The following is a 25,113-nucleotide window of genomic DNA, read 5'->3' on the forward strand; positions in this document are numbered from 1 at the left end:
CACATTTATCTCTGATGCACCCATATGAGTGTGAATGCCTAGATAGAAAGATAGAAAGCACTTAAAGCATAGAAGAAAGTGCTTGTGTGAATGGGTAAATGTGGCATGTTGTTTAAAGCACTTTGAATGCAATAATAATAATTATTGTAATAATAAATATGAAGTATTATTAATAAGAGGAACTATCGGGGTAATGGCTAAATCTCATTATCTCATTAAATTAGGTAACTAAACATACTTTAAAACCAACTTTGAGAAAAGTTTGAGATTTTGATATTGTTAGGATCCTCGAGTATTGTCTCAAAAACTTGTTCCTTTTGTTTTTCTGTGTCACTCTGACAGGCATGCACGGCTGCTTTGAGACTTTTGATCTCTTTTGGGGGCTCTATCAGACACTTTATTAATAATCTTTTCTTTATGCTCATTTTCTATTAAGATTTCTTTTCCGAACCCCCTCCCTTAAACTTGGAATTTTAACTAATTAACTGTCCCAGGATTTGTCAGGATAAATAAGTGCTTTTAATTATTATTTTTATTATTATTTTATTATTATATGGTTATTGGGATAACCAATCAGCCATTTTGACGGGAGGTCGGTGAAGCTACAGCGGTGATTCTGGTTGTGAACCGGTAGGAGGAGACTGTGCTCTGTCTTCCGTGTTTCCCTACTATGTCCTAATTGCACTTCGCTCTAGTACCTTTGTGCACGTTTCGATGCCCTCCCTCTGCTTTTAAATCTTCATTAGCGATAAACAAGCGGGTTTTAGAATATTTTTGCTCGTTTTGTGCCCCCCTCTCGCAGCGTCTTCACTAACAAACACTATCTGGTAGGAGTCGACTGCTTCATCCATGCATTGGAGTCCCGGGCCCCAGCGTACCGGCTCCGGCTCCAGCCATGTCGGCCAGGAATGCAACGGCTACCGGCGGTGACAGAGCGGTAGGCGAACCGGCAGGTAATTCAAACATGTTAAAGCTATTATCACTTTGAATAATAGGGGTGAAATTCAAATGTCTCCGCGGCACTGACATTTAGGAGAAATAGAAAAGAGAAGCGATGTTTTTCCGGCAGTTCTTTTGTTGCTCGTTGACTGTAACTTTGCGCTATTCCAAAAACTAGGTCAGTAGATCAGTAGACCAAGCTCGCCCTCTAACGCTATGCCATTTATGTAAGACAACACGACGCTGTTAAGCGATACCACTCTGCGAATTGCGCTAAATATCCGCCTTGCGTGTTTATCAGTTAAGGATAAGGGTTTTTATATGTAAATTGTGTGTTTTAATGCCTGTTAATGCTAACTCGAAAGATTAAACCACGTAAATGTTAGCTTAGCAGCGGCACCGAGGCGAGGCCGGGGCTACACACTCGGCTAAGATGAGTCTGTTAGAGGAGGTGCTGTCATAGCCAAGGACAGATCGTTCTTGCCGATATTTCTGACGCTTATGTTCTGTTTTCTGATGAAAGTGGTGTTTAATCAGCGTCAGTGCTTGCTGCTATTTTGGCCCAACTAAGGTCGGTGCCTCTATCCGTTGACTCAGCTCGGCCATTTGTCTTACATTAGCTTGGATGAAGCAGACATTTCTGTAAGTTCATTTTAATGCTCCGCGGTCTCTTTACACAGTGTAAAATATACTCGGAACCCTTTAGTTAGTTAATTTTAGTACAAACTAAAGACCAGTGCCCATAAAAATAAACATAACTGTATATAGTGTAATTTGGTGAGTCAAAGCCAACATTTGTAAAGAATATCATTCGTAAATGGTAGTTTATAAATTCCGATAATAAGAACTGAAGTCATGTATGTATGTACATATATGTACGTACATACGTGTGTGTGTGTGTGTGTGTGTGTATGTATATATATATATATATATATATATATATATATATATATATATATATATATATATACATACGTGTATATATATATACATACGTGTATATATATATGTATATACGTGTATGTAAGTACATACATGTATACATATGTATGTACATGTATGTATATATGTATGTACATACATGCATGTGTGTATAAATATGTATGTACATACATGCATGTGTGTATAAATATGTATGTACATACATACATGTGTGTGTATATGTATGTACATACATACATGTGTGTGTATATGTATGTGCAACATGTCATGTGAGCGTAATCTAGGTCAAATAGCATGATCACCTTCAGCTATTGCTTATTGTTATATTCCCTCAAATATGCTTCATTGGGATAAAAATCTTGCATTAAAGAATACACTTAAACACACAATCTTTAATGTTATGGTAAAGTAAGGAATAGTATATAGGAAATGAGTAGTTAGTAAAGCAGCTGGAACCATAAAAGAAAAGGGTGCTCGAGATGATTTAAGAATTGGACACCTTTTTACTATAAATAACACTCTTTCAAATTCATTTTCCATTAAGTGAGGGTCTCATATTCAAAGATTCATACTCTGAAACTAAAGCTATTGATTATATAGTGGTAGAAAGTGTGTGTGTGTAATAAAAGAGATAATAGCCTCCTCTGCTCTGCTGTATTGAAAGCTCCCAGTAACTGAGTACTGCTTGCCACATAACTACTGCCATTTTGAATCCATGACATGCGCAATATAAACAGTTAACTGTCCAGTAAAGGCATAATATCAAATTGAAAACTGCCCATGGGGCCCTTATCCAGCAAGAGTGAGTGAGCTCAAACTGAACTTGTTGCTACTGGCCTAGGTTAAATTTTTGTTCACACTGCTCAATTTGCAATTTGAGACAACTTTTAGGATGTAAACTGTACTGGTGTTCAGGTTGTAGTAATAATAATGGATTGGATTTATATAGCGCTTTTCAAGGCACCCAAAGCGCTTTACAATACCACTATTCATTCACTCTCACATTCATACACTGGTGGAGGCAGCTACAGTTGTAGCCACAGCTGCCCTGGGTCAGACTGACAGAAGCGAGGCTGCCATATCGCGCCATCGGCCCCTCTGGCCAACACCAGTAGGCAAGTAGGGTAAAGTGTCTTGCCCAAGGACACAACGACCAGGACAGAGAGCCCAGGGATCGAACCGGCAACCTTCCGGTCGCCACGGTCGCCCATAACCAATATTATTTTGTAGTAATACATATACAAAATAATATTGAGCCAATGTGTTTTTTGTTTTTGTTTTTTTACTGTAAATACTTTGCAAAAGGTGGCCTGAAACGCAGCAGTTACATTTATTTACATGTGCCTTTTGCAAATATTTGACACTCATTATCATACTATAATGATTGTAGCTTTGTGTGTGTGTGTGTGTGTGTGTGTGTGTGTGTGTGTCTGTATGTTACCTATCATCTTCTTCTGGACAAGTGGACCAATGTTGATAAAGCTTTATATCAACATTGCCTAGGTCACTGTGAGTGCCATAATCTATAGTGCGTATACAAATCCCACAATTGTATATATTTTTACATTTAACAGTTCAGTTGAGCACTGAATGGAATGGGATGTCATAGAACCTTAATAATCTGCATTTATTAAGGCTGTTGTGTTTTAAACATGATTTAATGCTTTGTACCTTGCTATATTTAATCTGAACAAGGTGTGTGTCGTCCCCCCCCCCCCCCAGAAAAAAAAAAGTCAGTGATCATTGCCGACCTCTCTTGGTTTTTATTGCCACTATAAGCACGTTTTAAAGCTCAGTTTTTAAAACCTTACGATGTAACTACTGCCCAGACCATGCAGCAGTATATTAATGACTAACCTTGTATTGTGGATGGATTACACAGGTCTGCAAAAATGATCTCCATTTCCCCCCATCATGTACAGTTTTTTGTTTGTTTGCTGTTGTTCTTTTTTTGGGGGGGGGGGGGGGGGGGGGGGTTTGAAAACGTGTTTTTTGTTTTTTTTTTTTTTTTTTTTTTCAGTTTAAAAAGGGAAATTGTATGCTTAATTCAACTAAAAATGTGAGTTTTGCAAGAAAACCTGACAAGATGCAGTTTTTAAAATATTTTTCTTGGTTTCAGTGAGTAAAAATCTATAAGACACAATCAAAAAAATCGTATGCAGTTTTTTGGTTGCAGACTTGTGTTATCTCAGTTGTTCTCCTGACTGAAGCTTTGTCCGTTTACAGTATCCTGCCATGCAATTGTAATTCTGTTTGGCAGTCTAATTAGAAGAACACCTTCAAAGTAATCTTATAAATGTAAATGGACTAGTTCTTATATAGCACTTTTTACTCAGCTTGAGCACTCAAAGCACTTTACACAACAGGACTCATTCACCAATTCACAATCTTTCATACAAGCACTTTATTTCTATGGTTTTTCTTTATAAGTGAAACATTTCTACACACTCTGGTGAATGCACTGGAGAGCCACTTGCAGTTCAGTATCTTGCCCAAGGATACTTTGTTATGCAGGGATCTAGCTACTAGCCTTCCAATTAGTAGACCTGGTCTACCGCCTCAACTATAGCCAGTCTAACATTCAACATGAAACATTAGGACTTATAAAGTGCTGTGAAAAAGTGTGTGCCTACTTCCTGATTTCTTAGGCTGATTGCATTTTTAATATTCAACATAGTAGAAAAGTCAAAAAACAGAACAGAACCTGTCTAACAAAGTGAAGTAGGCTAAAAGATCTCAAAAGCAACAAATCATGCCGGAATCTAAAGAAATGTCTGAGATGCAAAGTTACTGACATCAAGCAGTTTTGCAAGACTTTGGGAGTCCAACAACAGTTTATTCATTTTGTAATTTGGAACATTGGTGAACCGTTCCAGAAGTGGCTGGCCTACGAAAATTACTCCCAAGAGCAAATCGACAACTCATCCAGAGTAGCACCTAAAGAACTGCATAACTCACTCATCTCAGTTAAGGTCAGCGTTCACAATTCAACAATAAAAAAGGGGCTGGGCGAGACTGTGAACAGAAACAAACCTGCCAGTCCGCCTCTTAATCGCTCAAACAAGCAAAGTGAAGGTTTTGGAGTAGTCGTATCATGCTTTGGCATGTCTTTAAACAGTGTGGAGGATTTTCCTAGCATGAACAATCTGGCTGAATTAAAACGGTTCTGCAAGAAAGAATGGCCCAAAATTCCTGATTGTCAAATGTCTCATTGTCAGTCATCACAGTCGTTTGAATGCAGTTATTGCTGCCAAAGGTGGCACAACCAGTTTTTTGGTTTAGGGAGCAATTTACACAGGGCGAGGTAAGTTTGGATAACTCTTTTTCCATTTTAATAAGTAAAATCATCATTTAAAAACTGCATTTTGACTCTGGGTATTTTTATGTAGCATTAAATTAGTTTGTGGCATATATGCAAAAACAAAAATTAAGAATAGGGAAAATACTTTTATCACAGCATTGCATATAAGCAAGTGTAAATAAGAACGTTTACTAGTCTACATTTAGCATCTTAATAAAAGAAGGCATGAAGGAATATGAGTAGCAATTTATTTTTTATTAAGTGCAATATAGCGCTGACCTGAGAACAGTAAAATAAATTGGCTGAAGAAAACATGCTCATACCATTTACTTTCTTAACCATGTGTTTCTTCAGAATTAAAATCAGGTCTGGACTCACCAATCTTGGTGAAGCTTTTAACAATGCCATTACGTCTGCTCCTGTCTTTTGGGACAACCCATCAAACCAACATGTAAAAGAAAATGTTAAATTCCATACAATATTTTATATTAAAAATAATCAAATATTGGAGATCATCTTCTGCATCAAGAATTGTCCACCATGTTGGATGTGATCGAGTTAGTGGTTGGTAGGGAAGTGTGTATTCACCGACTAGTTGACAGTGGTCCCTGGAGGCTTCTGACAACCACTCTCTAGGTCTGTTTGACTGGTGCTTTTATTTAATCCTATAAGGTCGCCAGGGTCTGTATTAGAGATGGACCGATCCGATATTACGTATCGGTATCGGTCCGATACTGATGTAAATTACTGGATCAGATATCGGATAGAAATAAAAAATGTAATCCGATCCATTAAATATCAAAAAAGCACCTCACAAAACTTGCAACATGCTGTAACTCGGCTCATAACTGTAGCACCTCGGAGCAGTGTGCTCACGTGATAGAGCGGCTGTGTGTATTTGTAGCCTCGCTACCAAACCAGCATTTCATCTCCGAGGAAGTGATCCCAGAGAGAAGTAAATCAAGAGTGTAAGTTCATCTCTGAATGTTTGTAAAGCCTTCCAGCGTTAAGCTTAACAACCGATATATGGAGTGACTGCCTCTTCTCTCTCCTGTTGCTACTTCAATCGTGAAACTGATCAGTGATCAGCTGATCGGCTTTTCTGTCGCGAGTCCGTCTCTCTTCTTTGTTTTTGGCCCACTTTGCACCAGAAAGAGGAAACCAGCGGCTGAACAACAGCAGCACATTTAAGCTTGATAAGCTGTTGTTAGAATTTATTTAATATTACTTTCTAGAGCTATACTACTTTTTCCTTTGGGAAGGTACCATCTGTGCAGTCTGCAATTCTGTTGAAAAAAGATGTTGAATCTATTTAATTATTCTTGAAAAATAATTTATTTCTGTGCATTTTATTTTTCACACTGCATCAAATTAAAGTTGATTACGTCGATTAAGCATCATGAGGTGGGGGGTGCTTCCCTATTGTTTTTTTGCTGGGAGTTTGCAACCCTATTAGTTGGGTTGCTTAATATTTCTAAGTACTCTTTAAAATACCAGAATGGGAAGGCTTGAGTAGGTTTAAGTTTATTAGATTGATCAGTATTGCTGAACTATGAAATATTTTGGGTGCAGTGTATTTTTTACATACAGGTATAACAGAATAGCTTCAGTGGTTTTTTTTTTGGTTTTTTAACTTGAGTATGAACTTATACAAAATGCAGCAAGATATTAAAAAAACAGCTTTACTGTTTAACAAACACACTATATCGGATTCATATCGGTATCGGCAGATATCCAAATTTATGATATCGGTATCGGACATAAAAAAGTGGTATCGTGCCATCTCTAGTCTGTAAAAATGATACAAACAGGGACACATCTCAAGTTGTTACTCGGGTATGATTCACAGTTTCTGTGCTGTTATTGGGAGTAGCTCAAAATGCCACAGTTTACTAACTAAACTTTATCTGCTGGGCAAATAAAGCAAAATCCAATAATCCTATATTGAAATAAATATCACCTTATTGTTTTATAAGTTTCTTCTCTATGGAACATGTATATCTATGCTTTCCTTTGCACAGTCATCATGCAGTTAACTGCGTGCCTTATAAATGTTTGACCAGAAGTTGGGCCTTATCATTTAAGCTATTGAGCTGGTAATGACTGAAGAATGCAAACTTACTGGGCAGACCCTGGGTGTATGTGTGAGCAGGGTGGAACAGAGTATCCTATGACCTATTTTGATCAGACTGTTTGCCTTTATGTTCCACTCTTGCACATCTGTTCCCATTTCTCTGTTTTTGTTGTTGTTCTATAAATGAAAACACTCACCATTTAATGTTCAGTGGCAGCTGTTGCAACATTGTTGAAAGTATAACTTAAAGTTAATGAGAAACAAGTCATTTCTCATGTTGTTGCCATTGTGTGAGCACAGGGTGTAGGGTGAGTTGGGTGCAGCAGATGCTCATTCAGGTGTTGAGTGAATGAGCAAATTAATGGGCACGTGACCTTAAGAGAGGGATTGTGGGAGTTGACAGGGGGATGCTTGTATGGCCTGATGTCCATTCAAGTACTCGCCTTCTCTGTAATCCAACAGAATCTGATGAGGAGAGCTGGATTAAAAGTTAAGCTTCAGTCAATCTGTTAACAACTCTTTGGGTCACAGACAGTGTGAAACTGTTAAAACTAGGTGCCATGGATATCAGCCACATTTTGGCTATTTCTTGCCATTGTATCAATTTCTCACACGCGTACAAACTTGAGTGCCTCGGAGGCCATGTGTACATCAGTCATGGCAGCTCATGTTATACCACAATAGATTATACAGTGTAGAGATGTAGAGCTATTAGTTAGTGGTGTCTGAACAGCTCTACTAAAGCAGTTTGTGCATTATAAGTCTCTGTTAGCACACGTTGGCCTCAGTTCAAATACATCCCTGTGGGAGCTATGATCAGGCATTAACAGCATGCTGTTTTCTCTCTGAAGGCTGGTTAATGGCCAAGTCTTTGAGCTGTAGGAACATAATGAGCTGGATTCATTAACATCTGAAGGTTCACTGGCAAATATTATTGGAAACCCACTTCACCTTTAGGGAGATGACCTTACCAATAGGATCCAGTAATATGAAAACTGTGAGGCTTTTTTTTTTTTTTTTTTTTAAAAAGCTTCATTTTTGTTATTTTGGGCTAATGTTCAAGGTGCTTGTGTTAATTTCCAGCTCCGTATTTGTATTCCTGCACTTCACTAGAATAGCTTTGCATGATTCACAGTTCAAAATTATTCTCAGACATTTGATGCAGTGACCACCTGAAGCTAGTTTTTTTAGCTCCATTATTCTACTTTAAAGACAACCGTCTGCTGATTCTCTGCCTCTTGTAAATGTAACTTTTGAACAGCAGGTGGGTGGGTCTGGCTCTTTTTTTTTTTTTTGAATATCTGCTTTTACTGGCATCATTTAAAGCCATCAGTAGCAGGGAAAATGGCTGCAATTGAGTGTTTTGCATAGTCTAAAACACAAGCTTTTGGCTTAATAAAAGTGGCTCTAAAAATAAATCCTCTCAAATAAAAATGCAACTTCTTATGTTCGAGATAACAAAGATTACCACAAGTCAAGTTAGAGCAGCTACACTTGAACAACCCTTTTTCTGTGGTGTTGTCCATTGTTGTGGGGGCACCTGGCTAAGTGCATCCTTCAGTTACGACATGACATAGAATTGTTATTTGCATTGTATTCAATAGTAATGTATCATTCATTCACACATTCTTTTAAACTGCCTTTATATTTTGCCCCTGGTTGTCCACTAACCCACTTCCATAGCACTGGGCCTACCTGACAGTTTGAGAACCAGTTATTACGTCCCTATTAAATCACACAATGTATCTGTATGTGTAACTTCTGTATCAAGTATTTAAAATTGTTTTTAAAGCCAGAAGGTAGTATTGATTGATTGATCATACTTTATTCATTCCGAGGGAAATTGAGTTAAGGCTGCCAGCCGTGCCAGCGCCATTGCATATGCATATATTTGGCATCTTTATTATATATTAGCTCAGCATAAACAGGTGGAGCAATCTGTTGCAGTAGTGCATGGTCTCTTATATTGTATTGGAAAATTATATCAATTCCTCATGTTTTATGACCAGGTACACTTCTGTTGCATTTCAGATGATGTGCTGGTTGAGGAAGAACAAAGTACTTCTGTGTCTCTGCCCAGCCTGATGACCCCACCCTCAGCTGCTGGTATGTCCCTGAGCGTGGAGTTAACCCGAAAGCGCAAGGGCAGCGTGGACAACCAGTACGTATGGGACTGCTTGCTTCAGGAAAATCTAAATCTTAAGACCCACACTAATATTTGTTGTTAATACAGGCACCGCTGTTTTTCTTTCTAGGGATTCAAAATGTGTTTCAGTCCCTGATGTAGATATGGAAGATGACCAAAACAGGTACAGTTTAACTGATAAATGACACAATGTGATGCAGAGGAATGCTACATGAAGCTTTAGACCTACTTTTTAGAGATGGTAGTATTTAAACCTCAGTTTCAAGCCTAGAAAATTAGCATTCCCCAACTAGTTGTGAGCATTTGTTGGCAGTCGCTATGAAATTGTGTTGATGAGCCCTGGTCAGTGACCTCTGGTAACCACAGGTCGCTTTGGGAAAAGTGTGTATTCCCCAGCTGGATGGCAAGTGGTTGGCTGTCGCTAGAAGAAATTGGTCTCAAAGAGGTATACCATTCTGTACCAAGGACCTCCTTGTGATTGCTTTGATCGCTTGCAAATTGCTGCAGTCACCAGGACTTTGCATGGAAGACGCTGACTTGTCTGCAAACACTTGCTGACTACTCATTACTCAATACGGTACTGAAAGTGTGAAAATCCAAACTGGAAATGGAGATAGTTTGCCTTCAAAGTTTCAGTACAGATGGGTGGTTGGGTAGTGAGCATTTGCAGTTGACTGTTTTCACTCTTCACTGACCAACAGACTCAAGCAGCCACTCGCCACCTGGTGAGGAAATACTCTGCAGCAATCTGCTAGTGATCAGAGGTTGCCTGGGGGTCACTGGCTGGTTTCTAAGCCTGTGTAACTGAGGCCTTAGTATGTTACTTGCTGGTGTATTGCTTTTCATGGAATTTGTTGAGAAGAAATTTTCTGAAGTCCTAAAGGATTTTCTTCAGGTGCTAACACCTCTTTATACCTTTTTTGTATGCTTTTAATCAGCATTAAACCATTTCAGATTTGTTTTACTTGCAGGTCAGATGGAGAGGACCAACATGTCAAAGTTAAATGCTTCAGGTAGAGTATGACTTAACTGATAAAACTTTACCAGAAATGTTAAAAGATCATGGGAATCTTAAAAGGCCAGCAAGTTTTGCAATATACTGCAAGTCTGTAAAGGCAAAGCAGAAAAGTTGTTTCTATTTTTGTGGCATTATTTCTGAATTCATGTGTCTGCAGGGAGCCACATAGCCAAATTGAGAAGAGGAGACGGGACAAAATGAACAATCTGATTGACAAGCTCTCAGCCATGATCCCCACCTGTAACCCCATGTCTCGTAAGCTGGACAAACTCACTGTGCTTCGAATGGCAGTACAGCACCTCAAGTCTCTCAAAGGTACCAACTCAATGTTTTTTTTGTTTTTTTTTAATTTGTTCAATTAATCTACTCTGACTCTGTTGTTACTGGTGGTAACTGCCAGTTATTTAGATTATTGGCATTGTGCTGGAGTGTTACTTATATCCCTGAGCTGTGAAAGGCTGATGGGGGATTGTCAACACAATAACTGAAGAAGGATGTTGTCAAGGATTTTCAAATTCATACCATAGGTGCATCGACTAGGAAGCTGAGCAGAACTGGCAGTCGTCGGTATTCTTTTTAATTATCATTATTTTTTATTTGTGTAACTTTGTGTAATATCTGTATATTTTCAGGTTCAGCAAGTTCTTTTTCTGAAGCCAACTATAAACCGTCATTCCTTCCTGATGAGGAGCTCAAACACCTTGTTCTCAAGGTAAATGCAGAAGTGACAAATCTAACGGTTTCTCTGGTATGAAGTGTAACCTGCAAGTCCCTTTGGAGATGTTTTAACCTTTCCTTAAAAAGCAGAACAACACTCTGTAGAGTCCACATATGCTGCAGATTATTATTTTGTTATTTTTTCAAATAACAATGCCAAGCTTCTCATCTTTTTTTTTTTTTTTTTTTTTTTTTTATTCATGTAATTTTATTATAAAGAAAAGTCTGAACATGGCTCAAAGTTTCTGTCTTTGCAGACACACAACAGTGTAACAAAGTAGTTAAAATGTTGCCAATAAACTACATTACTACTGTAAAAAAAAATATTTTTTTAAATAACAAACTCTTGCTATTTTTTTCTAGAACATTTCATCACTTTGGCTCCCCTTTTCTCCCCTTTGTTTCCTTATCGTGCAGGCTGCAGATGGGTTCCTGTTTGTAGTGGGCTGTGATCGTGGGAAAATAGTTTTTGTCTCAGAGTCTGTCACGAAGATATTAAATTATAGCCGGGTAAAACTTTTACATTTGTTACTGTTTCTGCAGTGTCTTTTGTTATGAAAACCTGGGACACACCAGATGGCTTTTGTTATCTTGTAACTAATGTAAATAGATTTGAATCCACAACCATCAGGTGACTCTGTAGTGAGATGTTTGAGTGCACAGCATTTGTTATGTATTGTAGTACTCAATAGAAATGGAAATGTCATCTAAATCTATCGTTATGTTGGTCCTAATAGTTAGTGCACAATAGTCTGTTGCAGGACAAGTGATTACTGGAAAGATGCCATACACTCACCAGCCACTTCATTGGGTACACCATGCTAGTACCTCAGATGGATCTCTTTGTGCATTTACAACTGACTTAATTCTATATGGCACTGATTCAACAAGGTGCTGGAAACATTCCTCAGAGGTTTTGATCCATATTGATACAACATAATCACACAGTTTTTGCAGCTTTACTGGCTGCATATCCATGATGCCAATCCCCTGTTGGACCACATCCCAGTGGTGCTCTTATTGGATTGAGATCTGGTGATTGTTGAGGCCACTGAGTGAAATTATTGTCATGATTTGAGATTTGTGACACAGTGTTCTCATGTATCCAAGAAAATGTCCCTCACACCATTACAGCACCAGTTGCAGCCTCAGCTGTTGACACAAGGCAGGATGGATCCATGTTTTCACGTTGTTTATGCCAGTTTCTAATCCTACCATCCAAATGTTGCAGGAGAAATAGACTCCTCAGGGCACTGGATATTTTCTCTCTTTCGGACCATAGCTTTGTAAACCATAGAAATGGCAGTTTCTGGTGAGCCCATCTGGCACCAACAACCTTCCAACATTCAGTTTCTTAAATCACCCTTTCTTCCATTGTGATGCTCAGTTTGAACTTCAGCATGCTTTCTTGACCACCTAAATGCATCAAGTTGCTGCTGATTGATTAGCTGATGAGTTTTTAATGACCAATTGAACAGCTGTACTTAACAAAGTGGCTTTTGAGTGTATTCGTGTGCTTGTTGATAGACTATAAAATAATGATCAAAATAACACTATAGTCCTAAGCTGTCATTTAAGCCATCTGTGCTCCACACAGTGTCTGGTGTGCTCCAAGGGTCACAGTTAACCATCAGTGTTTTGGGTTTTTTTGGGGGGGGTTTCATCATAAGGAGTAATTGCCTTAGGTCTTTTTTTTTATATACGCCATAGGAGCCTTGCTTAGGTCAGTTTGATGAGCTGTTTGTTTTCCTCTAGGCGGAGCTGATTGGGCAGAGCCTGTTTGATTACATACACCCAAAGGACATGGGAAAAGTGAAGGAGCAGCTGTCCGCTTCTGAATTATATCCTCGTGAACGGCTAATAGATGCTAAAAGTAAAGCAAATATTCTTGTCTCTGTTTTTGTGTGTAAGAGATTACGGTTAACGTTTCTCTCGTGTCTTTAGCCGGTCTGCAGGTTCAGGCTGACCTTCCAATCGGTGCAGCACGGTTGTGTTCGGGTGCTCGTCGTTCATTCTTCTGTCGCATGAAGTATAACAAAATTTCTATCAAAGTGGAAGAGAAGGAATCCCAGGGAAATGTCTCCAAAAAGAAAGGTGGAGATGTTACACAGCAGGTTTTATTAGGTCTAAATTCAAAAAAAGCTTTTTAATGAGTATGTTAATTGTGTTCTGCTTTTGATTTGTATCTGCATCTGCTTTTAGAGTCGCAGAAGTACTGCACAGTCCACTGTACAGGCTACATGCGCAGCTGGCCGACCAGTCAGCTGGGAGCAGAAGGGGAGGGTGAAGTGGACAAGCAGGAAAGCTCCCACTTCAGCTGTCTAGTGGCGGTGGGACGCGTCCACAACCACTCATCTCCCCAGGTTAATGGAGAAGTCAGAGTTAAACCCACAGAGTTCATCACGCGCTATGCCATGGATGGCAAGTTCACCTTTGTTGATCAAAGGTAAAACTGGGGTTTATTGTCAAAGTGTGGCAGTTGTGGTGATTTTTACTTTTAAAATAACTATTGATTTTCAATCTGACCTAATGTTTAAAAGTCCCAGAGAGTCCAGCGCACATTATTAATGTACAACTGGTTAGCATTTGTTATAAAGCTAATTGGTTAGCTTATTGGTTTTTTCTTTCCTCATTTGTAGTTCATGTCATAAATAATAGTGTTCATCAACAACTAGCTTGTGTATCTATAGCAACATAAGAAAAGTGGTAGGTAAAACATTCAGTTAACAGATTAAAAATGTTTCTGTTCTTGCTCTGTCTGAAATGTTTATGTTGTATGAATTTTTCCATTTTAAAGGAAATCTTAGTTGATGTAATAGGATATTTGGATCTCTCTTAATTATATTTCAATTTTCTTTGACAGAGCGACGACCATTCTAGGTTATCTTCCCCAAGAATTGCTCGGGACATCGTGCTACGAATACTTCCATCAAGATGACTTACCCCATTTAGCAGACAGACATCGAAAAGGTGCAGTTTTTATTTATGTATGGGTTTTTTTTTCCTCTATTTTGGATATGTTTAAAGCCATTTCCATGTTTAACAAATGGCTTCATTCTTAGGTTTAATATAGGTCAGATAGATACCTAATTAACACAGAACTGCCAGGAATGTGGGTGTTTGTTTGTTTGTTTTATTTTTAACTCCATCCTGCAGAAACTGCAGTAAAATTTTAAGTTTTTTAAATTTACAAATGATTTTAAATCAAAATTATTACAATTAATTAACAAACAAATACTAAGTAGTATATCTCCATTCATCCATTCTCTTCCACTTATCCAATTCATGGTTATGGGGGGAGGGGTGGGGGGTCAAACACATTATATTAAATTAATTACTGTAAAAGTAAAACTGACAGTTTAGCACACCATCCACACTGCTCCACCTCAGGCTGCAGCGCTTCATCTCCTCAAGCATGAAACCCATTTGACATGGCAGCTCTGCTCTGAATTTCTACTCTAGTTTTTACTCTGTTGTCCATGTGTTCACTCCGACCTGTTGTACCCCAGTATTACATTCCATTGATGCAGAACGCATCAATCCTTTATGCAACTATATATAAATCCATTTTACAAAATGCCATGAAATTAGCTGATGGTTTTAGTATAAGTCAGGCTTGACCAACTTTAGGCCTCGAGGGTCGGTGCCCTGCAGGTTCTAGATCTCACCCTGGGTCTACACACCTGAATCAGATGATTTGTTCATTACCAGGCCTCTGGAGAAGTTCAAGACATGTTGAAGAGGTAATTTAGCCATTTTAAATGAGCTGTGATGGATCAAGGACACATCTAAAACCTGCAGGACACTGGCCCTTGAGGCCTGATTTTGGACACCACTGGTTTAAGTTATCTGATTTTAAAAGCAAGGGGATCAATATGTCCCTGTTGGCGGTTCTAGTGTTAAATGTCTGTATTTTGTGATCACTGATGTACTTTTAGGTTACAGTGTTATCTAAAGATTCTGTTTTCTAGTGTTTCTCTGACTTGTCCTCTTGCTGTTTTTCTTCCACAGTGCTGCGGAGTAAAGAAAAAATAGAGACAAACTGCTACAAATTCAAAACAAAATACGGCTCTTTTGTCACTCTGCAAAGTCAGTGGTTTAGTTTTGTAAATCCGTGGACCAAAGAACTAGAATATATTGTGTCAACTAACACAGTCATCTCGTGAGTATATGGTTCAGTGGATTTGTACATTTGCTTATGTATCTGTGAGTGCGTCTGTATATATGTGTGTTAGTTTGAATTTTTCTCTTTGCTCATCCTATGACCAGATATGATCCCAGTCGAGCAGGTCGGTCAGGAAATAAATCTGAACAGTCGAGCAATCCCAAGGCTTCTGAAGGTCTTTATAAAATTATTCTATCAACACATTATTTGGTTGTAGGGGGCCTCCCCCCTTCACTTATTTAACTCTTCTGCTCTGTCTTATTTTTTCCCTGTCAGACTGTAAAAAGTCCCCTCCTATTATACCGGGCATTTCCAGCACACCTGGGACTATGATATATGCCGGAAGCATAGGAACCCAGATTGCCAATGAGCTGCTGGATTTCAACAGGTATGTACTGGATATAATTACTTTAAAAACACACAAGTCCAGCATCGGCATCTATGCTCTGGTTACTTGGTGTTGTTGTAGATGAAGGATACTGCTGTTTTAAGTTGTTCTGTGTGGGTTTCCTTTAGGACGAACTCATCACCTTCCAGTGGTAATGTCAGTCCCTTCAGTCTGCCACAGGACAAGTCCCCACAAATTCACAATCAAATCAGCAACAGCGTGAGTCATGCCGGCTGTTTATCCAATCAATCCAATCAACTTCATGCATCCTTAATGCATGAAGGAGCATTTCCACAGGTCCTTCTTCCCTGCAGCTGTCAGACTGTACAATCAAAACTGCTCCCAACAAACATAGAGGTTTACATCAGCGCTGTAACTTGCACTATTTTATCAACCGATTCACACTATAACCAGGGTTTGCCTCTTATCTGTATTTAATTTTATTTAATTTAATAACGGTACAGTACTCTGTTTTTGGTAACCATTGTCCTTGATGTAAATATGTAAAAACTGTGTATGTTTCAGTTCTGTGTCTTGTGTACTGTTTGTTTGTATATGTGTCTTTCTTGCTGCCGTTACACCCAGATTTCCCCTTGTGGGACAATTAAAGGATTATTCTATTCTATTCTGGCTCGCATAAAACATTTTTAGAAGCTGAACTATGTCTAAGATGTGATGTGAGGGTTATAGTGTGCTCCCTTTTGGTCTTCAGGTCCCAAATGGAGAAACATCAGACATGGAAATACCAGGAAAGTCCAGCTCGGAGAGTGAGCCTCAAGGTGCTGCATTCTCAGGAGGAGAGACTCTTATGGGTACTTCCACTCATCGTGTCTATAAACTTTGTTATAATAAACTGAGTCACTTGCTGTATTTATTTCTTCCCTATTGCAACCTGGTAACGTTTCCTTTTTGTTTTCACTCCACCTTACCCCAGGAGAAAATTCCCAGTTGGATTTGGAGAGCGTGGTTGGACCAGGCCTGAATAGCCTCAGCAGTGATGAAGCAGCTATGGCAGTGATCTGGAGCCTTTTGGAGACGGACACAAACTTGGGAGAAGCTGTGGACTTTGAAGAGATGCACTGGTCCTTATAGAATCTGCATTACAGTGTGAAACGGCACGCTGGAAAACACCCGGATCCTCATTTTGATGATGGCAGAAACTGCTTGAAGCTTACTCAAAGGAGCAGCATTCTGTTTTTGTTTTTTGTTTTGTTTTGTTTTGTTTTGTTAAAATTTAATATATTAGTTACTCTTCTCCACATAAGCTGTCTAGTTTTTGGTGGCTGCTCAAACAGGAGCAGAATCGGCGACATTAAGGGACACCTGCTTTCCCTCTTCAGAAAGAGGATGTGCCTCTTAAACGTTGCAGCTGCCCACCCACTCACCTTGAAACCCTGTTCCTCTCCTCCCTGCTTTCTTAAATCTGCCGTCAGCCTCAGAAAGGTTGAAGAAGCCGTGAACGCACAGAAGAGTGATATGATGTACATCATGATGGCTCTGGATCCTTGCTTCTATTTCTCTCCACCTACATTTAAACAAAGGTTGGGAGTGGTGACGCAAAAAACAATTGCACTGAATTGATTTCTTTTTTCTTTTGTTTTTAAAGTTGTAATTTCATTAGGTACTGTATGCTTGACTAAAATGCAAGAGGACACCCTAAAAAACTGGCCAAGCTTTGCAACCCTTCCCTCAGGATCCAAAACCGTGGGTTTAAAGCTTACCGCGGCAGACCACACTTCCATAACCTCTACTCTCTTTGAGAGTCACCTAAAGACGTGGCGCTCTGAGATTTTCTCTTGTCAGTATCTGAACATTTTTCTCACAAACGGTGTAGTAACCTCTTCTCTTGTATGCTAACATATGTCGCTGTTTATATGTGGGGTCGATATGATATCAAACACCATGTCTTCAGGCCACATGTGTCTTAAAGGGATAGGTTGCATAAAAAGCCTCAGAATTTACTAGTTCCACCTTCAAAAAATTTTAGTTGATGAGCTGCCAGTTTTGATGGCTGGTCATTTATGAGCACTACAGTACAACTTCATGCAAATCAGAAGGGCACTTTAGAAGTGCTGATATTAAGGGTTGGTAGTGATGGCTGAAGAGCGAACCCATTTCACATCTTCTCAGTACGTGTTTGAGACTGATGCGAGTCAGGGAGTTATCAACTTTTAAGATTTTACACACTTCCCTGCATACTGTACAAGTAGTATCAGTACTTGTTCACCTCTGAATCTTTGTTCTTATTGTTGTCTCTATAGTCGTGCAGGTAAGCCATACCTTCTATCGTTTCTTCTTTTTATGCACTGACAGTCTGAGAACATGTTTATGTGCTTGTTATGTGGCACACAGGGTTGAAATGGATATGTTTGTTAAGGGATTGTGCTATGCAGAAGTGTCATTCCAAACTTTTTTTCCCCCCTCCCCTTTATTTCCTCTTGTGTAATAGCCACGTGCATGACTCCTGAGTGTAGAACATTTGCAGAGCTGTGGTGTGACATTTGTGAGAACTTGAATGGTCCACGGAGCAGTATGGATCCCATTGCCATTTACCTCATGTAGAGTTTAGGATTGGCCATGCTTTCAGTTGCACATTCTAGCTTTTTACTAAAGTAATGAAACCTCTGATAGCCATGATTTGACGATCTATTTGTTAGTGATCCACTGCTGAGCGTGGCCATGAGTGGCTATTTACTTTATAGGTCCATTAAAGTAAAGTTATTGCATTTGGCTGTTTTTTTGTTTTTGTTTTTTTTGTTCTTTGTTTTTATAAGAAATTTAACAACTTGAGTATATACATCCCCTGTTATAAGTTACTTAAAAATAAATCCTCTATGTCTAAACGTTTAGTGATTACACATTCTTTTAACTGAAATCTTTAACTTTAAGGAGATTTTTTTAAAATTAAAACATGAACTACTGAAATCCAGCAAAATCATTTGGTTTGTGGCACATGGATTTTTATACCGTGCGTGTGTGTGTGTGTGCGTGCGTGCGTGCGTGCGTGTGAGATATACCAGTTGTCCACATATACCAGTGTTGTCCACTGAGCTTTCGGGGTCAAAAAGGCTGCACGTCTATGTGTTATCTTCACATAATCGTTATAATGAAACGGTGCAGTCTTAAAAAAAAAAAAGTTCCTGTTTGCTTCTTGGGAATACTTTTTTCCCCCTCATTTCTTGAAGGCCACGTCAAGATTTTTCAACAAGAACTCGTATTTCGAGGCTGGAAAAGCTTGTTGTGGATCATGCAGAAAATTGTCTGTTATATCTAATGCTTGAATTTTTAAGGAGCCGGTTGATGGAGCAGCTGAACTCTCAAGAGGACTCCTCCTTACTTGTGTCCGGTCTGAAGTGCCTTTGGACACAAAATGAACCTCTACTGCTTTTTGGAAACGGTCTCCGACGTGGCGCCTCTGCAGACTTTAAAAGGAGGGCTGAAACGTATCACTGAATAAGCTTGATGAAACGTGGCATGCTGTGCACATCAGAGATGAAACTGGAGCTGCACGTAGTTGCATCAGTGCTCTCTTTGTAACCGAACATGTAGAGCTATGAAGCTGTGCCATAGATGCAGACTGGTCCTTTTGAAAGGCAAAAAGTCAGTATTTTTTTTCATCCTGTGTATTGTGGATGTCATTGCATTCTTGTGAACGCCACTTTCCCAGAAAACTAAGGAATCGGCTCGCATCAGCTTATGTGGTTTATTAGTGATGAACCTTTTTAAAGAGGTGTATGTTTTGCTTCTGTCTGTTCAGAATAAAATAGTTTTTGTAAGGTAGGGAATGTTTTATTTCATGTCCGTGTCTGTGTGTAGCTGCATGTTGCTTTGGTTTTACTGATTTAATTTTTAAAAACAATTGCATTATTTGAAATGGAAAGCCAAGACTTGAGCGCCAGTTGCTCCACCAGAGGCAGGACCTGAACTCTTGGGGTTATATTTTCCAGGCTATTTGCCAGTTTGCTACTGCCGCTGTCCATACTGGTTTCTGCCACAAGTTTAGTCATGTTCGATATTCAGGCTCCAGACGATGTTGTCTGATGGATTATTGCTGCTATTATCAACATGTCTGGGCCGTCTTCCCAGGTTGTGAATAAATATTAGTTTACTGAAACTTCAGCTGAAACTTTGGTTGATTATTTATTTTTAAATGATTTCTTGGCTCTGATAGAAACACCCTTCAGTCTGCATGGCCCTTGGTGATGTGCACTGTCTTGAGTAATTACATTGTTCTCTTTGTCCCCCCACCTCCCCTCATGTGAGGAGATTAGCTCAGAGTAATTTGTCAGATGTGATAAGGCAGTGCTTGGAGCAACTAAGAAAGCATAGCGTAAGCTGGGATTTCTGCAAAGTAAAGTCAGTGGTGAGTGCGGAGCTGCTTTGTCTTTACAGTATGGGCCAAGCCGCTGTCCGGACTTGTGGAAGAAGCAAGTCATATGTTACAGAGCTGTATGAATGGTTCAGGTAAGCTTTTGAATTTGTCTTAAATTTTTACAGGAAGTTGAAAACAGATGCAGATTTTCTTTAGCCTTAAATTGATTATTACGTTCATGCCCAGAACGGAACAGACATGGCATGGTGGTGCAGTGGTTAGTACTGAAGACTCAAAGCAAGTTGGTTCTTTGTTTGAACCTGCTAGCTGGGTGGAGCCTTTCTGTGTGGAGGTTGCATGGTTTCCCTGTTCCTGCGTGGGTTCTTTTTAGGTAATCCAGCTTTCTCTCACAGTCCCAAGATGTCCTTGTTAGGTGAAGTCCTGAAACCAGATTGACCATGGGCGTAAATATAAGCTGAGTGATTGCCTCTGCGTTGCCCTGAGTTAGACTGGGTGACCTGTCCATGTTTTATCCAGCTGCTCAACACAGGGGTGAAAATGAATGAAATTTATAGAACAACTTAAAGAGATTTTTTGTTCAAAACAATCCTTGCACATCTATTATCCTGGACTTCAATTCATTCTCTGACTGAAACAAGCAGTTTTGCCTCCTGGGCCAACTTTGCTTTGATTGGCTGCCCCTCCAAACAACAGGTATAAACAGCAGCTGAATGGGAACTTTTGACCACATTAGGAAATCTGCTCTCACTGACATCATCCAGAGACAAGAGTATTACAAAAATCTGAAATGTAGTTTTTAGAGCAATCTGGCGCTCATTGTAATTACTTGCGCATGTGCTAATTTCATGGTTAAATAATGTTTGAGCATATTTAAAATAAGCATCCATCAGCGCGAGAGTGTACTTGAATTTGGGATCAATACATTTATTTTTACTCTTATTGATTTTAGCATTGTAGGACTTTCCAGTGTATTTAGCCAGATTAGAATTTGTTGTTTTTGCAGGCAAATCTGCAAAACTAACAGCATCAGCAACAAAGTAAAGTATTATCTCCTGTGGACTGATCAGCTTCACTCTGCCATGATGTCATTTGGCCTAATTATCTTGGCACTTGTGCCGCACTCTGTAAATAAGCTTTCAAACACATGTAATCCACACAGGTTGGGGATGGGTTGACCTTAATTCCACTGATTCTCAATTTAAGACACATTTTCTCTCAAATCAGACCCCTCTCTCAAACTCCCCTTGTTTTCCAAATCCTTTGGTGTATTAAAACACAAACTGTTGTTTTTATCTGTGGCAGAAAGTTTGTTATCGAGTGTCCAAGTGGGCTAATCGCTCTTCACGAGTTTCAAAGGCATTTCTGTGATGGAACTGTGGGCAGTGAGTCAGCAGAGTATGCAGAACAGATTTTCCGCACGCTCGACAGCAATGGGGTAAGCATGACTCTATAGAGTAGGTCTATACAGTACAGGAGTCTTGAAAAAGTATTGAGTCACCACTCACTTCTTTATATTTTTGCCTCCATGAAATCCAGAATTGCAAAGTTTTAACCTCCTAAGACCTTAACTCTTTCATGGCATGCATTTTTAATTTCTCTTTGCTATTTGGGCTGATTGGGACCTGATGAATGTAAAAACAGTGAATTATGTGATTTTTTTTTTTAACCTAATTTTTGTTTCTAAGAAAAATGAGATCCACATATGAGGACATTGGCTTTAAATTTCAATAGAACAGTGGCAGTATAATATCCCTGTAAGTGGATATCAGGCCCTTGTAGAGCAAAATGTAGTATTCTGGTCTAAAACAACCCAAAATGTGATATCCACATATGTGGACGCCAGGTCCTAGGAGGTTAAAGTAAACCTGAGTAATAATTATCCAGGTCTTCCAAAAAAGTATTCATAGAAAAACACACTTTTTTTTCACTCTTTGTGCCTGAAATATTTTAGAGGAATTATTTTTTTCACTTAACACTGAATCATTCAGGCAATAAAAGGGCACCTAATTCAAGGGATGAACCAGTGTTGTCTTCACATAAGTTTAACGAATAGCCCATTTAAAATTGTATCTGTAGGAAGCCTGGGAGCCAGTCTCAAGAGTACATAATTTGTTCCAATATCTTTGGATTCAAAGAGATTCAAGATTCAAAGCATTTATTGTCATTTAATCTATGAAAAGTGCCAAAAATTAGATATTTTGACAGGCATAAATTTGTGGTAGTTTTGCTCAGAGATGCATCTGGGCCTTCAGTTGATCCATGTATTAGATTATCATGCTGAAGCTTAACCTCCTAGGACCTGGTGTCCACAAATGTGGACATCACATTTTGGGTTATTTAGACATAAATACTCAATTTTGCTCTACAAGCGCCTGATATCCACTTACGAGGACATTATACTGCTACTGTTCTATCGAAACGAATATCCTCATATGTGGCTCTCATTTTTCTTAGAAACAAAAATTAGGTAAAAAAAAAAAAAATCTGGTAATTCTTTGTTTTTACATTCATCAGGTCCCAATCAGCCCAAATATCAAAGAGAAACTAAAAGCGCATGCCGTGGAAGAGTTCAGGTCTTTGGAGGTTAAAGAGAAATGGTCTCGTGGAAGGGTGTCTGTGAAGAAACCATTCATATAGAATGGAAACAGGAAGAAAAGGCTGAGGAATGAAAATTACACAAGATCTGGACTGAAAATCAGCTAAAACAGGTCTGGTGGCGAGATGAATCCAAATGTGAAATGTTTAAATGATTGTCAGAATGTAGGGGTCATGTCAGGGGATGGGTACAACAGTGAGTGTGTAGAGCCATTTTCTAAAACGCAATGGAGGCTCTGTAGGGGGCGGCCAGTGGTGGTGGGGATCTTGTCAAAATTGATTAAATTAAGAGTGCAAAAATTACAATCAAATTTTGATCCATCATACAATACCATCTGGAAAGACACTAATTAGCAACAGCTTCATTTCTCAGCATGATGGTGATCCCAAACACACTGCCAGTGAATTAAAGGCGTATCTGTGAGATCATCTTGACAGAACTGAACAAAAGGCAGCAAACATCCAAAAATCTTTGAATATCCTTCAGAAATAGTTCTCCAGGCATATTGAAGACAACTAAAAGAAAGGACATGCTTTCATAGTCATGCATCACAAAACTGAAACAAAACATTAACTGTGTGGTGCTTTTTTTTTTTTTTTTTTTCAGGATGGGGTGGTTGACTTCAGAGAGTATGTCATGGCCATCAGCATGCTTATTGAAGGTTCAGCTGTTGAGAAACTGCGCTGGTCATTCAAGCTCTATGACAAAGACCGAGACGGAGCCATCACAAAGGAGGAAATGCTGGAGATCATGCAGGTGTACAGGCTCTGTGTCGTGGTATATAAAACAGAAGATGTGCCAGATGTTGCAGTTCGACTGATGTGCGTTTCTTTGTTCGGACAGGCTGTTTATAAGATGAACGTGGCTGCTGGTTTAACCAAACCGAACCCACTTACAGCTGAAGAATGCACCAGCAGGATATTTGTGAGATTAGATAAAGACAATAACGGTGAGGAAAGGTGGCGACTTTTCCCTCCTTTTTGCGTGTAATCATACTGCAATGTTATTTCTATGTGTATCAAAGTTGATTATATATGTTTCTATAGAAAAGGTAAACAATCCAATTTAAAAAAATAAATAAATCCACCACTAAAATGTGGTTTGTTTTTAAAAGTATCTTTAGTAACAACTTTAAACAATAAAAACATCCTTGAAGCCTAATAAGGCTAATTGAAGACAAAACTGTAGCATGTTTGATGCTGATTAAAAATAACAAAATGCAAATGGATTGCTCAACCCACAAAATAAGTAAGAGGCAAAAATGTTAATCTAAAAGATATGATTTGCTCTTTTCCATTTTGATATAATTAAAGACAACCAATACTCTGGATAATATACAGAGGCATATTTTACTGACGGTGGTTCCCCAAATTTAGCCCCAAAACTTTCCATTCACTAGTATCAACCCTCACAGACAGATTATTAACAGTCAGTCCAGTGGTGTTTGTCTAATCGGTGCCCGTCCTTGCAGCAATCATCAGTCTGGAAGAGTTCATAGAGGGAGCGCTGGATGACAATTGGATCAGAGAGATGCTGGAATGTGACCCGAGCACCGTGAAGGTGGGGAGGCCGCTGAAGAGGGACACCGCTTTGGAAAACCCACGGTTAATTTGAAGTGGTTCACTATTTAGGCACACTGGACCAGCCAGTGTTTGGGCTAAAAATTCAATGAATTAAATTCAATCTTCATCTATTGGATAACTTTGTCGTAGCTGCTTTAGAGTGCTGTAACATTTGGAGCTTATTTTATCAAGCTTCCACAAGCTGAAATGCCGTGTTTGTGTTTTTATGTATTGCTCTGTTCTGGGTTATTAATGTTACTCAAACATACCAGATTTTAGAAAAAGTATGAATTTACATATGTAAATCCATAATGTACACATGACACATGTGAGTGAAAAAAGAAAAAAAAGAACTGTTATTATAAATTCTGCACTTGTGGACAGATTAACTTGCACAAAGTAATGGACCCTAATAACATTATCAGAATCAGAATCAGAAAGGGTTTTATTGCCAAATGTTGAGCAGGTTTACAACATTAGGAAATTGCTGCGGTGCTTAGTGCAAACATACTGTCATAAACGCTTAAATAGATATAAAAATAAAAATAAGAATAAGAATTAAAAGTGCTAAGTAGATAGATATATACATGAGTGCAGGTGGTGATCAAAGTTAAGAAGCTCTTCTCTGGTGTAAGAATATCCAGAGGAGTGCCCAGACACAGAAGTTATGCACAAAAACAAAACAGAAAGAAGACATCTCCACTAATGAGGCCTCACCAATGGGTATTCATGCTACATCAAAGTAATTGGGTAATAGACTAATAAAAATTAAAGAAAAGTTACTATTTTTTTACTACTACATTATTTATTTATTTTTACAGTAGATATATAGTGTTAAAACGTTTTCTGTGGAAAAAAACCACCATTTTAAACATGTATTTTTGAAATTACAGGACAGTAAATGACCAATGTGATTTTTAAAAAATGTAATT

At 38.8% G+C, this 25,113-nt stretch overlaps 2 protein-coding genes across 3 annotated transcripts; both read left to right on the forward strand.

Moving 5' to 3' along the window:
• The first annotated feature begins 633 nt into the window (after positions 1-633).
• bmal2 (basic helix-loop-helix ARNT like 2) lies at positions 634-19,809 on the forward strand. 2 transcript variants are annotated; one of them, XM_085461495.1, is made up of 17 exons: positions 634-953; positions 9,288-9,417; positions 9,512-9,565; positions 10,374-10,415; positions 10,578-10,735; positions 11,053-11,132; positions 11,555-11,647; positions 12,893-13,010; positions 13,082-13,231; positions 13,340-13,583; positions 14,001-14,107; positions 15,149-15,299; positions 15,407-15,477; positions 15,579-15,690; positions 15,819-15,909; positions 16,403-16,502; positions 16,625-19,809. In XM_085461495.1, the coding sequence occupies exons 1-17, from the start codon at positions 896-898 to the stop codon at positions 16,780-16,782; spliced, it is 1,917 nt and encodes a 638-aa protein (XP_085317621.1). In that variant the 5' UTR covers positions 634-895; the 3' UTR covers positions 16,783-19,809. The 2 variants fall into 2 exon arrangements, with proteins under 2 accessions (XP_085317621.1, XP_085317622.1); XM_085461496.1 differs by lacking the exon at positions 11,555-11,647 and having other exon boundaries at positions 635-953.
• A 146-nt stretch (positions 19,810-19,955) lies between these two features.
• LOC146704386 (guanylyl cyclase inhibitory protein) lies at positions 19,956-24,927 on the forward strand. The gene is made up of 4 exons (XM_085465122.1): positions 19,956-20,154; positions 21,326-21,458; positions 23,226-23,568; positions 24,091-24,927. Exons 1-4 carry the CDS (start codon positions 20,084-20,086, stop codon positions 24,231-24,233), a joined length of 690 nt encoding a protein of 229 aa, XP_085321248.1. The 5' UTR covers positions 19,956-20,083; the 3' UTR covers positions 24,234-24,927.
• Positions 24,928-25,113: the final 186 nt, after the last annotated feature.

The sequence above is a fragment of the Copadichromis virginalis genome, linkage group LG7, assembly GCF_057382275.1.
Source record: "Copadichromis virginalis isolate Kocher_CV1m ecotype Utaka linkage group LG7, C_Virginalis_male_GT1.1, whole genome shotgun sequence".
Lineage (NCBI taxonomy): Eukaryota > Metazoa > Chordata > Actinopteri > Cichliformes > Cichlidae > Copadichromis > Copadichromis virginalis.

Coding starts and splice junctions, on each gene's coding strand:
- bmal2 (XM_085461495.1), top strand. CDS start 896: ATGTCGGCCAGGAATGCAACGGCTACCGGCGGTGACAGAGCGGTAGGC. Junction 10,416..10,577: donor GTCAAAGTTAAATGCTTCAG/GTAGAGTATGAC, acceptor ATGTGTCTGCAG/GGAGCCACATAGCCAAATTG. Junction 15,691..15,818: donor GAGCTGCTGGATTTCAACAG/GTATGTACTGGA, acceptor GGTTTCCTTTAG/GACGAACTCATCACCTTCCA.
- LOC146704386 (XM_085465122.1), top strand. CDS start 20,084: ATGGGCCAAGCCGCTGTCCGGACTTGTGGAAGAAGCAAGTCATATGTT. Junction 20,155..21,325: donor GAGCTGTATGAATGGTTCAG/GTAAGCTTTTGA, acceptor TATCTGTGGCAG/AAAGTTTGTTATCGAGTGTC. Junction 23,569..24,090: donor ATTAGATAAAGACAATAACG/GTGAGGAAAGGT, acceptor CCGTCCTTGCAG/CAATCATCAGTCTGGAAGAG.